The sequence below is a fragment of the Pseudoliparis swirei genome, chromosome 9 (assembly GCF_029220125.1).
Source record: "Pseudoliparis swirei isolate HS2019 ecotype Mariana Trench chromosome 9, NWPU_hadal_v1, whole genome shotgun sequence".
Classification (NCBI taxonomy): Eukaryota; Metazoa; Chordata; class Actinopteri; order Perciformes; family Liparidae; genus Pseudoliparis; species Pseudoliparis swirei.
Window position 1 is genome coordinate 20,268,998 of NC_079396.1, and position 15,442 is coordinate 20,284,439.

General features: G+C 43.6%; 1 protein-coding gene across 1 annotated transcript; it reads left to right on the forward strand.

The window, feature by feature from the left end:
- Nucleotides 1-5,766: 5,766 nt before the first annotated feature.
- LOC130199865 (opsin-5-like) lies at nt 5,767-7,697 on the forward strand. The gene is made up of 5 exons (XM_056423693.1): nt 5,767-5,944; nt 6,040-6,202; nt 6,500-6,627; nt 6,759-7,093; nt 7,272-7,697. Exons 1-5 carry the CDS (start codon nt 5,854-5,856, stop codon nt 7,695-7,697), a joined length of 1,143 nt encoding a protein of 380 aa, XP_056279668.1. The 5' UTR covers nt 5,767-5,853.
- Nucleotides 7,698-15,442: the final 7,745 nt, after the last annotated feature.

Genomic DNA, 15,442 nt, shown 5'->3' on the forward strand with positions numbered 1-15,442 from the left:
CACGCACACACATGCATATATATATATATATAATTTGATCAACTCAGTCTGACCGCTGCCATTTAAATGGTGTGAGTGATCGCCCTAGAGCACAATGTTGACGACATTCTTCAGGGAAACTGCACACATTCATTTTAATTTCTTCCTCAGTAAATTACACTTCCAGAATGTCTCCACAGAAACAGAAAAACTTGTGGGGCAGGCGAGGATGAGGTGCAAATGAAATAATAGGGTACTCGAACCAGGTCAGCACGCGATGTGTTGTTTACCACCACACATCATCTGGAGGTCAATGTCCCTGTCCCCTTCTCATACACGTCCAATTAATCACAGCTGGACAGAAGAGCTATTCATCCAGGATCAGAGACGTGACGACTGTGCCACAGCTCAGACGGCCTCGACACTCAATCTGTCACAGCGGAAACCAGCTCACAGTTCAGCTGGTCCAGCTCTCCGCCGCTCCGTCGACCTCCTCCCTCACGCGGGTGTCTTGCTTCTGCTCGGATAGCTACCGATGGCAATAGGCTGATCTGGTATCAGATACCTTCATTGTGATAAATAACATTTGGCAAATAAATTGCATTATGTACAAAAATGACCACAGCGATGTTTAACCCTTGTGTTGCCTTCGGGTCATTTTGACCCGATTCAATATTTAACCCTCCTGTCGCCTTCGGGTCAATTTGACCCGATTCAATGTTTAATGTCGGTGTTCTTTCGGGAGTCAACAAACAAACATAAAGTACCTCACACTTAAACTTGGAAAACAATATTAATTCTAATAATTTTCTGGAGATTTTAATAGCTGGGGTCATATTGACCTCAAGGGTAAAATATGTTAGTAAATATAAAGGTAACAGGAGGGTTAAACATTGAATCGGGTCATATTGACCCGAAGGTGACAGGAGGGTGAAACATTGAATCGGGTCAAATTGACCCGAAGGCAACACAAGGGTTAAGTGCAGGCCCGGGGTGGGTAATCGGGAGAATCGGGAGAGTTCCCGGTGGGCCGCTTCACTTCTGGGCCGGTCGAGAATTGTATTTGTTGACATTTGTCACGTTAGTCCATCTTCTCTTAAAGTGGGCTAAACACGTTCCGCATTCTGACACCGCAGCCTCTGCATGGGTTGTACCATGTGAGGAAGTTCACCCCTCCCAAATAATAGAGTTGGTTCAGTCCATTATGGAACCAACCAACTCAATTTGGGAGAGGAGAACTTCCTAATAGAGTTGGTTCGGTCCTTATCCGTCTTTTCCAAAAAGTTTTCTCAGCTCCTGATAGCTGGGCCGGCCCGACCGCAACGATACGCGTCAGGGAGGATGGACGGGAGGAAGAGGGCAGGAGGGGCTGAAAAAGCCAGGTTGAAAAAAAGAAAGGCATTGGAGGAGGATGCTGCCAAATGTGCCAAGCTTACAGATTTATTTTCAAGAGGACAAACACAAGTGGCAACTGGTAAAGAGAGACAAAGGCCTAATGATTAGCAACATAACTATTCGGCTAACGTTGTAGCCTTGATTAATATCATTGGAGCGTTGTCAACCTATTCCCAAGCAAAATATTAAATTGAATTAAAATATTAGCCTTTTTATCTCACCCAAAATATGGCGATCCATAGACTTTGCAAATATTATGGAAATATTGATATTCAATTCAGTTTATTTGTATAGCCCAATTTCACAAATTACAAATTTGTCTCGGAGTGCTTTACAATCTGTACACATAGACATCCCTGCCCCAAAACCTCACATCGGACCAGGAAAAACTCCCAAATAACCCTTCAGGGGGAAAAAGGGAAGAAACCTTCAGGAGAGCAACAGAGGAGGATCCCTCTCCAGGACAGATTTAGAGTTAAAATACATTCAATGAATGTGACAGAGTATGAATAGTTCATAGTAGGCATATTCCACGATGGAGACCTCCACGATCCATCATGACCATGCCAATGACCATGCCAATGACGGCCCCCATGAGGTCTCACTCCAACAAATCTGGCCTACTGCCTAATCTGAGTCTGACACCCCTGCTATGCCCTTCTGCTTTTTTGAATGTTATGCATATTTTTTGTTAACTTCTCATCTTAAGTGGATTATTATTGTTGTATTTAACCTTTACATTATTTGTTGGACCATGGTATAAATAAAAGAACTACAGGATAGTAAGAGCTGAACTGTTGCTTCATTTATCCAATTTCCACTACCATTAAAAAAAGTGGGCTGGTCTTGAGCCTGAAATTCCCGGGCTGAAAAGTGGCCCCACTCCGGCCCTGGTTAAGTGAGCCTTACACATGCAGGAATGCTCCCCGCAGAGAGGCCGTGGCACACAGCTTATTAAACACCGGGATCGGATTGGTACTTCTGGTACTCGTCATTTCTGAAACGATGCTGATTCAACTCGCCGCCGCTTTCTAAATACTACAGTTTGGAATGAGAAATACCGCTCTCTCAGACGGCGTGCAGGCGCTCGAGCGTAAACGCAAGAGAGGAAAGTGTCCATCCACACACGCGCAAAAGGTAGTTTTGATGATTGCAAGCTCTAAATCTTCCAGGCGTGACGGTTTCTGTTCCAGATCTGAGTGTGCAGATGTTTTCTTGTATACGGGACGCTTATCACCCACAAGTTGTCTCCTATAATAGTATTCACTGTTGTGAATGAGACAAAAAAACACTGCAAACTGTTGTGTTGGACTGCATTAGTTTTTGGTGAACCTGATAAACTGGCCATTGCTTGTACAGAGGGCTTTAGCAAATCTGATGATAACTCAGTTATATTGATTACTGATTGAATGCTTTAATGTGTTGGCATCACAGTGGCGTTCTTAAATTTGAGTGGCACTAAAAACTGGTCATAACGACTCGCTCGGCTGATTCTCCTGCACTCGGACTGACTGGACGTTTCGTCATTGACTGATGTGCTGACTTGCATATTAATGAAGCCTCATTCTTCATCCCGTGTGCTGATTGGCCGAGTCTCGGAGTGTCAATGCTGCCTCTGTATCATCTCTGGTAGCACTTCATGGATTGTTCCACATTCTCTCAGCCCTGAGCCGCAGTCCTCCCACATTTCAATTTGATTTATATTCTCCGTCTTGCAAAGTGTCGTGCAGAATAGCAATCATCATTTGGTTTACGGATGGAAGTAAGAAGAACCCGAGTGCCTCGTGTATGCGTCTGGCTTGCAAAGAGCATGACCGCTTCTCACATCGACTGGTGCAGAGAGGACACTGTTAAGATGCGTCTAACAATCTATTAGGTTCATGTCTGAGCTCGTGTAAATCACTGAGCACCCGTCAGCTCTCTCGGTCGAATGAACACACACGGTACTATTCTAAAAGTTCATCTGTCCATATATATATACACTACCGTTCAAAAGTTTGGGGTCACTTAGCAATGTCTTTATTTTTCAAAGAAAAGCACTGTTTTTTTCAATAAAGATAACATTAAATTAATCAAAAATACACTCTATACATTGTTAATGTGGTCAATTAATATTCAAGCTGGAAGTGTCTGGTTTCTAATGAAATATCTCCATAGGTGTATAGAGGCCCATTTACAGCAACTATCACTCCAGTGTTCTAATGGTACATTGTGTTTGCTAATCGCCTTAGAAGACTAATGTCTGATTAGAAAAACATCAATTATGTTAGCACAGCTGAAAACAGTTATGCTGGTGATATAAGCTATAACTGGCCTTCCTTTGAGCGTGAAGTTTGAAGAACAAAATTAATACTTCAAATATTAATCATTATTTCAAACCTTGTCAATGTCTTGACTATATTTTATATTCATTTGATAAATAAAAGTGTGATTTTTCATGGAAGACACGAAATTGTCTGGGTGACCCCAAACTTTTGAACGGTAGTGTATATATATATGTGTATATATTGCATCTGTGGCCTGCTTGCAGCATGTGGTTATTAGCACGTGAAGGCTGGAAACGCAATATCTTTTTTTCTATCACAATTTTATCCGATGTTATCTTAATCGTTTTGTTTTTGTTCCCGAGATCTAAATCTCTCATCTCATACTGCAGCTGTAAATCCCGAAAGGCACAGTCTTTCTATTTCTTTTCTAGCCGTCAATCTGGTTTTGTATATTTTGTATTTATTATGGATTGTCCTCGTCTCTTGCACAGGATTATATTCCAATAAAAGAAGCTCTTTCATTTCATTTCTGTATTGCACAACAGAGATCAGAATCAGAATCAGTTTTATTGGCCAAGTAGTTTGCACAACAAGGAATTTGTCTTGGTAAAGTGTCTCTGTGCTTACACAAAATGTACATTACAACACATAACAAACAAAACAAGTAGTGCAGAACAGAACAAACAGTGCAACGGTCTAAGAAGTAAAGTGACTTAAGTATATACAAGAAGAAGTGGAGAGTGCGAGAAGAGAAGGGATAAATATATATGCTACAGTGGGTTATTGTTTAGTAGTGAGACGGCGAGGGGGAAGAAACTGTTTTTGTGTCTCGAGGTTTTCGCGAGCAGTGATCTGTAGCGTCTACCAGAGGGGAGGAGTTTGAATAGTTTGTGTCCGGGGTGGGAGGGGTCTGCAGTGATTTTTCCTGCCCGTTTCCTGACTCTGGAGGTGTACAGGTCTTGGATGGTGGGCAGGTTGGCACCGATGATCTTCTCTGCAGACCTGACTGTCCGTTGGAGTCTGTTCTGGTCCAGTTTGGTGGCCGATCCAAACCAGACAGTGATTGAGGTGCACAGAACAGACTCTATAACTGCGGTGTAAAACATGACCAGCAGCTCCTGAGGCAGGTTGTACTTCCTAAGCTGGCACAGGAAGTACAACCTTTGCTGGGCCTTCTTGATGATTTTGTTGACATTAGGTTCCCACTTCAGGTTCCGGGAGATTGTGGATCCCAGAAACCTGAAGGATTCCACAGCCAACAGTGTTATTGAGTATGGTGAGGGGGGGCAGTGCTGGGGGGCTCCTCCTGAAGTCCACTGTCATCTCCACGGTCTTAAGCGTGTTCAGCTCTAGGTTGTTGCGACCGCACCACAGGACCAGCTGCTCAACTTCCCGCCTATATGGACTCGTCATCATCACGGATGAGGCCGATGACTGATGTGTCGTCTGCAAATTTTAGGAGTTGAACAGATGGGTCTCCTGAGGTGCAGTCGTTGGTGTAGAGGGAGAAGAGCAGTGGGGAGAGCACGCATCCCTGAGGTGCACCAGTGCTGACTGACCGGGTGCTGGATATTGTTTCTCCCAGCCTCACCTGCTGCTTCCTGTCCGTCAGGAAGTTTGTAATCCACTGACAGGTGGAGGCAGGCACAGTGAGCTGGGTGAGTTTGGTGAGGAGGACTTCTGGGATGATGGTGTTGAACGCTGAGCTGAAGTCCACGAACAGCATCCTTGCATCGGTCCCTGGGGAGTCGAGGTGTTGCAGGATGTAGTGCAGCCCCATGTTGACTGCATCATCCACTGACCTGTTTGCCCGGTAGGCAAACTGCAGAGGGTCCAGCAGGGGGCCTGTGATAGCAAGGGAACACATGTTGCTGCTCTAATTTAGGATTCTTTCTTATGCTGCGGCTGTCGCTCAGAAAATAGTGCGGGTCGTCCACTAATCGGAAGATTAGCGGTTTGATCCCCGGCTCTTCCAGTCCACATGTCAAGCTGTCCTTGGGCGAGATACTGAACCCCAAATGACTCCCAACGTCTGTGCCATCGGTGTGTGATGAGCATTAGTTCCTCAGTGTATGAATGTGTGTGAACGGGGCCCTTTATAAGTGCTTTTCATTTACCATTCCAACAATACATTTGCTCCAATGAGTGTTTTTCTTAATCACTTGCGTTATTACAAATGGATTTATGTGTGTTAATGTGAACGACATTTCAGATGGGAAATGCTTCAGACACATCTGCTGTGTTTGCCTCCTCCATCTCCAAGGAGCACGACCTCCTCATGGGGTCCCTCTACAGCGTCTTTTGTAAGTCCGCGCAACAAATCTCCCCGTGACGTTCTGTCCGTGCTCGACTGCAGGCGCACGACGTCCGCATCCATCCCTCTCTCTTCGCTCTACAGGTGTCCTCTCCCTCCTGGGCAACTGCATTCTGCTCCTTGTCGCATATCACAAGCGGTCGACCTTGAAGCCAGCGGAGTTCTTCATCGTCAATCTCTCCATCAGTGACCTTGGGATGACGCTCTCTTTATTCCCACTGGCCATACCATCAGCTTTTACACACAGGTATCCCACGCCGCCCCCCCCCCCCCTTTTCTTTCTATTCTCGAGAATCAAATTACTTTCTCAATGAAAACTATTTGAAAAGAAAATGTCCTGCTTTTTGGTTTGAGCTCATTGTAATTTGAATATATATTTTCTCTTGACTGTTGAATGAGGTCGCCTCGGAGTTAAGACGTTTTTGACTAATTGTTCATCTAGTATCGACCAAACAGTGAATCAGTCAGTCAAGGAAATGAATCGGCAGATTAATTGATAATAAAAAAGGATTGATTGGTTGATGTGTTTGTATTTTGTATCCAGGTGGCTGTTTGGAGAAGTCACCTGTCAGCTCTACGCCATGTGTGGAGTCCTGTTTGGTCTGTGCAGCTTGACCAACCTCACAGCCCTCTCCTCGGTGTGCTGCCTTAAAGTCTGCTTCCCCAACCACGGTGAGGATGATGAACTAATCCGATGAGCATGTTGTTGCCAACGCAACATCGTTGAATCACAAAGCTGTAAATGAATAAGAAAATACCCCAATAACTGCAAAGCGCCTTTTTGTACCTCGCCGTCTGATCAGGGAACCGGTTCTCCTCGTCGCACGCCCGCCTCCTGGTCGTCGGCGTGTGGTGTTACGCGTCCGTGTTCGCCGTCGGGCCCTTGGCACAGTGGGGACGTTACGGCGCTGAGCCTTACGGCACGGCCTGCTGCATCGACTGGCACGCGCCCAACCGCGAGCTGTCGGCTCTGTCGTACATCCTCTGCCTCTTCGTTTTTTGCTATGCGCTGCCCTGCACCGTCATCTTCCTTTCCTACACTTTCATTCTGCTGACGGTGCGGGGGTCACGCCAGGCCGTCCAGCAGCACGTGTCGCCACAGACCAGGACCAACAATGCACACGCTCTCATTGTCAAGGTCAGAGGATATGAGCGTTTTGCTTTAGTGGGACTGACTTTGAGGTTTGGCAGCTATTTGGCTCCATCTTTGTAGAATCTTCCCATATGTAGCCAGCTGTGCGTTTTCTTTTCCCGCTAAAGAAAGGCGATATCAATCTTCTACATGTCATGTTTCTGCATGCGTTTCTCCTCCATAGCTGTCAGTGGCCGTGTGCATCGGCTTCCTGTGTGCCTGGACTCCATACGCCGTCGTGGCCATGTGGGCTGCTTTCGGAGACGCCACACTGGTTCCTCCCGATGCATTCGCCCTCGCCGCCGTGCTCGCCAAAACGTCCACCATCTACAACCCCGTGGTCTACCTGCTGTGTAAGCCCAATTTCCGCGAGTGTCTCTACAGAGACACGTCCATGTTGCGACAGAGGATCTACAGGGGAAGTCCACAGTCGGAGCCGAAAGCACGTTCCGGATCGACCTCGCAGCGCAACAAGGACATGAGCGTCTCCATGCACTTCTCAAATGGACAGCAGGAGGGCTACGGGACGTGTCATGTGACAACACCCCAACGGACGGCCTGCATCCTGAATGAATCCACAAACAGAGAGGTGACAGTTAGCCAGCTCTGACCGGCCACAGGCTGATTCCTCTAGTAGGACGACCTGAGGAGAGGTGCTCCGAAAGACAGAGGGGATTCTGGGCTTGGAAAACAACACCACAAAGGGCCTGCACGAGTTAAAATGAGTGTCAACGGGACGTATAGGATAACAAAACAGGCTCGCAAGGACCATAATTGGCATCCGTCCTGAAAGTCCATCACGAGTGACATTTTAATTGAGATCTTCATCTAAAAGGTTTTTCACAGAAATGTAAGCGTGAAGTGTCTGGATGCCTCCGTCTGTGTCAGCGTGGTTCCAGTTTAATTTTTTATGTGAAATTTAACTGAATTTTGCAAAAAGAAAGTGGACGGGAGGCGTCCTGCTGGCTTTTTAGTTTTGATTACGCAAAGTGTGGTATTTGAAAGTGTAACGTTTATGTCAGGATGAACCGTGGTCGGTGTCTGGTCAGTGCAAACCCCCCAAAAAATTTAGAATTATTGTAAAGGAGATCACAAAATAGTTTATGGTGCTTCCTGTGATACCGAGAAAGATAAAGATCCAAGTTATGTTTAGGTTTCACTAGACGAACGGACAACTGCGATGCTCATTGTAGAGTAACTGTCTGTTAACTGTGCATATGACCATTCAATATCTTGACAGCTGGAGGTGAAGTGGTGCTCAACCTAAAATGAAGTATCCTTCGTTATCCATGGCCTTGAATGTTTTCATCCACATTTTGTCCTTGTCACCACTTGAATACATTTTGACAGCTTTGAAATATGATTTCACTGAAGAGGCTCCACGGTGCCATGTCGCTGCAGTCATTCTGCTGTAGATTGACAGACAGAACCGGCAAAGATGTCGAAAACTTTCTCTTTCTTTTGATCCTAAAGCCTCATGTTGGTTGTGGGACCCCTCTCTTCTTCAGACCCCCTTAGTCTTGTTTAAATTAGATTAATAATCACACAGTACTTACTAACATTAACACCTGTTAATTAAGTACATTTCACTGGATGTGTTCAGGTCTGTTCAGGAACCAAAAGGAATGAGGGGAAGTTTTATTTTTGTAAATAGAATTTTCCCAATACCCCATAGCTGTGAGAATGTTTGAAGATCCTTAGTTACAAATAATAATGTTCTGTTTTTTCTTTCTTCTTTGTCTTTGATTATCATTCATTGAAAGAGGGGCACACACAGAAATGTCTATAATCTCGAATGCATATGACATTTAGATATGCTGTTTTTGGTGCTATATTTACTCAAATAAGTTACTTTTGGATTGAAATCAGTTTTTTTTAAACAACCATGTCTGATCCTGCAAATATGTACCAAAAGACTGACAATTAGTTTCCCCTCAAATCAGGACGCAAACAGCATTTTTCTATCTTTAGGTCTGCTCTCATGTTAATGGTATTGTCCTTTGTGGCTGGTGCAGCATTATTCAAGAAAGAAATAAAAACATTGATGGATTTTTCTGGAGTAACAGAAAGCCGAGGCTCAGTGTTTGAAATCCTTTCATTTAACCTTTTTGGATTAAGGGAAATGGTAAATAGCATAGCAGGAGATTAATAAAAGTAAGAAACTTTTAAATCAATTTTACTCATTAATTAACTGTCAGCGACATGTTGCTTTGATAACATTAATCATTAACTGCGGCGCTTACCAGATTCAAATTCAGTGTCGATCTAGTTTTCTACGAAAGGAATCTATTTTTATTAGAAACTTGGTTTTGTCTTTAATTAACATTCCTGTGTGTGTGCAACACTTCCAGATCTCCCCTCTTTTTTTAGACCAAAGCTTTAGTGCTTCACAAGACACTACATTTTAGGAGAAAGTGTTGTTAAATGTCATATTACTGTACTTAGTAACGAGCTTAAATAGCTGCACATTAGTCCATCCATCCAATAATGAGTCACACAGAAACAGATACATCTGTTTGTTTGAGGTACAACACTGACATCAATTAAAAGAAAACGTATCGACAATTAATGAGCGGATTAAATAGGTTAACTTGGTAGTTTGGACATGATTTATCTGTGAGCATACTCTCTCCAGGAGACAGACTGCTCATTTAATGGATGGTAATATTTCCATGTTATTGCAACGTTATTTTATCTTTCTTTGCTGCTGAGTCAAGCATTTTCTGAGAAGCATTTTTGAGCACAGTGACCAACATTGTGATGACAGCAAAGCCACAGCTGGGGGGTTGCCAACCCTGTGAAGATAATATGAATGTGCATCCAAAACCACAAATAAGAAAGAGTTTAAATCGTATAAATACAGAACTGTGTATGTCTATAGTATAAAGTGTATCTCAAGAAATCTACTTGTATCAGAGCTGAACTGAATTAGAACTTATTGGATGTGAAAACTCCCATTACACCGAGGAGTCCAAGCTAATTAAGTATTGACGAAGATGTGAAGCAATTTATTTTGCTTAAGTGTAAAGAAAAATATCGAAACTGTCTGGAGGATATTCTTTTCCCTGTGCAACCAACAGAGGCAAGCATTGCTATGCAGCCAGAGAAGGAATTAAAAGAAAACGAACCAATATGGCACGAAACATTGAGAGAAGCTGGCAGCTTGATGCCACATGGGCACACATATACACACACACGCACACACACGCACACACAGTAGTTGGGTATTTTTCTAAATGTTTTAGACCAAACCATTAATCAAGAAAATACTTAATCAATGAGAAAAATAATATTGGGTTGCAGTCTGACATAAATGTCCAAAAAATATGTTGGAAGCATGAAGAATAAACCCCCTTCTATGGTGCTATATTCCTAACTTTCCATTTATATGAACATTCTAATCGTATTTATTTCCCACAGTAGACTGTATTATTACATTATACATTGTATTATTACATTGCAAACATACAACATATAATACACTGTAGGCTTCATAGCAGGCACGTGCACAGATAGAGCCCTAGTGGTGCTCAAGCACCAGCCCCTTTGCCCTGGATGAGTAAAGTGCCCTTTTTGCTGGAGACACATTTTTTTTATTCATCCGTAGGCTATTTAAGAATAAACGTTAGTCTTTCTGTCATCAAGTCCCCCAAAATGTGTTTTAATATCCGACGGGGCATTTATTTGAGTTCTTGTGAGAATTTCACCTAGACCCGCTCCGCGGCGCTCACGAGCCCCCCTCTCCAGGGTTGCCAGGTCTGTGTGACAAAACCAGCCCAATGGCCAATCAAAACCAACCCAAAAACCAGCCCAATATCAGAACTCAAAATATGCTCTTGCCAAACCATATACACTGCTTTTAAAGTGTGTGTATGTGGGCGTGTCCCATGTCCATGTGTGTACGTGCTGATCTGGAGTCAGTTTGGTAGGATTTGGGTATAAATAAATTATTTCATATAAAATATGGATTTTTATTTAAAGATATTCATGTAATTTGCATGCAAAATAGGTCTACCCGAACCAGCGGACAAAAAATTCAACCCGCGGCAACACTTCAAAAGTAGCCCAATTCCGCGGGAGAACCGTGGACCTGGCAACACTGGTCGTCTCTCACTCAAAGGGGAACATACGGGTCTCTTTGCCTCGTGTCCAGGGGGGAAACAGCGCCCCCAAAGACTTGTGGCCAAAGATATATCGCATCGGAACTACCATAGAGACGTCTTTGAAGCGAGCATTGTGACGTCACTCAACCCACCAGTTCTAACTGGTTCTGTGCTTTGAAGTCGCCTGTGACGTCACGGAGCAGCGAATCAGAGTATGTAATACAAGTGATTTCTAGCAGGCGGCACTGCTCCTTCTTTGGAAGGAGTGGGGCGGATCTGTGAGTCCCGTAGAAGGCAGTTGGCGAAAGTTCTAGGGATTTGCCTGCCCTCCCCTGAGTGTCGGCCATTACCGCCACACGGGGGGGGTTTGTAGGCAAATTTCCTAAACTTTCCCGGGTGTAGAATCGCCTACACCTTCTGCAGGTGTGGGGGGGGTTCGGTTTGATTCACCTCGTGTGTCTCTGCCATAAGAATCCCTCACACCCCCCCCTGGGAAGGGAGGTTTGGCCGATTCACAGAATAGCTTAATTCTAAAATGAAAAAAAGAAATAATATAAATCAAATGAAATGAATAAAAAACGAATTAAATACAGTATATATATGCATATATATATTATACTGTATATATATACACATATATATACACACACATATATATATACACACATATATATAGAATATACACTTTTATTAATCCCCAAGGGGAAATTAGTTCTCTGCATTTAACCCATCCTTAGTTATTAAGGAGCAGTGGGCTGCGGTGAAGCGCCCGGGAAGCAACTGGGGGTTCAGTGCCTTGCTCAAGGACACTTCGACTCGCAACTAATGGGGAGAGCGGGGATCGAACCCACAACCCTGCGGTTGCAGGACGGCCCTCTTACCCCACTGAGCTAAAGCCACCCCAAAACGTCTTTTGTCATAAATCTCTATGTTCTCACAAAATATACCGAGAATATCGGTAATATGTGATTAATCATGATTAATCCACAAAAACCTGTGATTAACCCGATTAAAAATTGTAATCGTTTCACAGCCCTAATATATATATATACACACACATATATATATATACACACATACAGTGCATCCGGAAAGTATTCACAGCGCTTCACTTTTTCCACATTTTGTTATGTTACAGCCTTATTCCAAAATGGATTAAATTCATAATGTTCCTCAACATTCTACACACAACAACCCATAATGACAAAGTGAAAACTGTTTTTTGCTAATTTTTGCAAATCTGTTTAAAATAAAGAACGAAAACATAACATGTACATAAGTATTCACAGCCTTTGCCATGACACTCACAATTTAGCTCAGGTGCCTCCGCGTGGCCCGGTCCGAGCCTCCCTGATGTGACTCCGCCTACGACACGGCGGCGACATCATTCTGCCTGGCCGGGAGAAGGTTTCGTATATTTCTGTCGTGGAGGGCGGGTCGGGGGTTCCGGGCGGGTCACTGTCCCGACTCGGGACTCTTATTTTGACACATACTGTAGATTCTAAACAGCCCTGGACCAACGGAAACAGTGGGTTCTTTTCTCATTACGTGTTATATTTTTTATGGTTTGAAAGGAAAACACAAACTGTAACTTTAAAAAAGGTCTTCAAGACAATTATTTTTTGGGGTTATGTCTTTAGAATGCCAACTTGTCTGTAAGTTTCACAAGACAAGTCAAATGTTATTTTTATGGATTCCTTGTTCTTTGCAGTCTATTGGATAGCACTGTAGATCATACAACTTTATGTAGAAAAAACTAACAAGAATGGGAAAAAAATGGTTTTAAATGTGTAGGCCGGTGAAATTTGATAATAAACCAGACGCAACACTAGAGTTCGGGATCTTTATTTCTCGAGTTCTCTTTATGTTTAACACTGGGTTACATATGCAATGGATTAAATAAAAGCATGGGTTGATTCTGCCTACTCGCTGATTTCTTGTCATTGTTTCGGACGGTAGAACAAAGTGTGGGATGCGGTTCGCTGATTAAAAGAAACGTTTTTTAAAAATCATTCACTTTCAATCATTTGCATCGATCCCCTCAGTCGGCTTCGGCCACGGCGAGCTCTGTCTGCTCCTACCGACCTCTTACAGATGCATATTAAAATGCTTGTCCATTATCCGTGTGATAATATCAGTCGAACATCTTTTAGCCGTCGTGACTGTAGGACAAGAGCGTTAACTTCCGCTGAGTCGTTCCTATGACTGAGGAAGAAAAGGCATATACTTATTCACTTGTAATAACAGCTTCCACTAAAGGGACTAATGTGCTGCACTTCATTTTTGGACACAACTGCTTCTCAGCTCCGGCGGCCACGATGCACTTTGTTGTCATGTTCGCTCTGCAGCGGTTGTTGTCTTCGTTGTTTAGTTTATTGTGAAAGGATTTGATTGACGACCTCTGATCTGTTCTGTGTATCAGCTGCATCGTGGCCTCCGCACGGACCAGCAGGACCCTTCAGCTTCATCTGGGACGACATAGTGCAATGTGAATTGAAACATAAACTATGAATACATACGTATTCATAAAGCTATTGTGCATGTACTATATGCTTGTTTTAATTGTCACTAGCCGTGGATGTCCTAGAAAGTGTAATAAAGAAATCCAGGAATATGTTCTCGGGCCAGGTCTGTGACAAAACCAACCCAAAAACCAGCCCAATATCAGAACTCAAAATATGCCCGTGCCAAACCATATACACTGCTTTTAAAGTGTGTGTATGTGGGCGTGTCCCATGTCCATGTGTGTACGTGCTGATCTGGAGTCAGTTTGGTAGGATTTGGGTATAAATAAATTTCATTTAAAATATGGATTTTTATTTTAAGATATTCATGTAATTTGCATGCAAAATAGGTCTACCCGAACCAGCGGACAAAAAATTCAACCCGCGGCAACACTTCAAAAGTAGCCCAATTCCGCGGGAAAACCGCGGACCTGGCAACACTGCTCCTCTCCCTCCCCCCGCCGCGCCCCTCCCTCCTCCGCGCAGTGCTCCTCGCGCCACCGAACGGGTGCACCTCCTTCTCCTCTGACCCGCAGCACCAGACACACAGGTCATGACGCTGTTTGTCCCCTAACGTTGTTTTGTGATAAATCAACCACAACATTAGCGCTGCTGAAAACATGACGTCACAACTGGTCCGACGGTTCCTAAAAAAATAAACAAACAAAAACTCCGTGATTTCAAAGCCTCATCCAGCTGTTTACTGACGTTAGTTATGTTTAGAGAATAGAGAGAGGGGGAGAGAGAGAAGAGAAGAGAGGGAGAGAGAGAATTCAAGAGAAAAGAGAGAGAGGGAGAGAGGGAAGAGAGAGAAAAGAGAAATAATTCTTATTCCGTTCTATTCAACAGGGGCTAGTCTAGGATTTGCGTGGCCAGACTGAAAAAAAAATCATAAGGCCTCTCTTGTTCAGAGGGCCGGGCCAAATGTGGAGGCGGGCCTTAGTTTGAGGACCACTGCTCTTGGCTGTTGATGTCTATCAATATCGCTCATTTTGAAAATGACGTCAGAGGGCAATACGGATCCGTGTCAGACCAGCGAGGAGGGCAATACGTGGCTGGCATGACGCCCATTAGCCAATCAGAATGCTTGTACTGTTGTTGCTATATAATAATTCATCTTTATTCAGAAAGAAAATGTAAGCTAGTGGTCTGATGCTGCCAGAGAAAACGCAGGTCGAGGAGAGCATCATCAGTGTATTGATGCTAATGCTTCAACTCTGTCAGAAATTTTTTTGGGCATTGGGTGCCCTTTTTTTTGGTTTGAGCACCTGCCCCCCAAAATGTCTGTGCACGTGCCTGCTTCATACATTACAGAGTAAATTAACAAATACAAAAATACAGCATCAGCATTTACAGTTTTCCTGAACCAATTTGTCCTCAATTAACAAGTTGAGGACTAAATAAAAATCAGAAATTTGGCCATGATAACAAACTTGAGATTTGGCCGACATGTGTGATCAAGATCAGGTCATCCTTGTTGTATTCTAGCTCACATGCAGATTGATTCATACTATAAAGGTAACAACAATGCACCGGTTGTTGGTTGTGTTTTCCTACTGTGTCCTGCGCTGCATGAGTCACTGTTTAGTCGACCTTAATGTATTAAATGCTACCCTCTAGTGGTTCTCAAATGGGGGTACATGTAGGTGAAGGCGTGTATATATATATATAATATATATTTAAAATTAGCATCCATATTGTGAAAAAGCAGCCAGGTCCAGGATGATATGAAAACACGTTTGAAGTGA

Excerpts from the sequence above, each read along its gene's own strand:
- LOC130199865 (XM_056423693.1), top strand. The coding sequence starts at position 5,854 with ATGGGAAATGCTTCAGACACATCTGCTGTGTTTGCCTCCTCCATCTCC. Across the intron at positions 5,945-6,039 it reads GTCCCTCTACAGCGTCTTTT|GTGTCCTCTCCCTCCTGGGC; the intron begins GTAAGTCCGCGC and ends TTCGCTCTACAG. Across the intron at positions 6,628-6,758 it reads AGTCTGCTTCCCCAACCACG|GGAACCGGTTCTCCTCGTCG; the intron begins GTGAGGATGATG and ends CCGTCTGATCAG.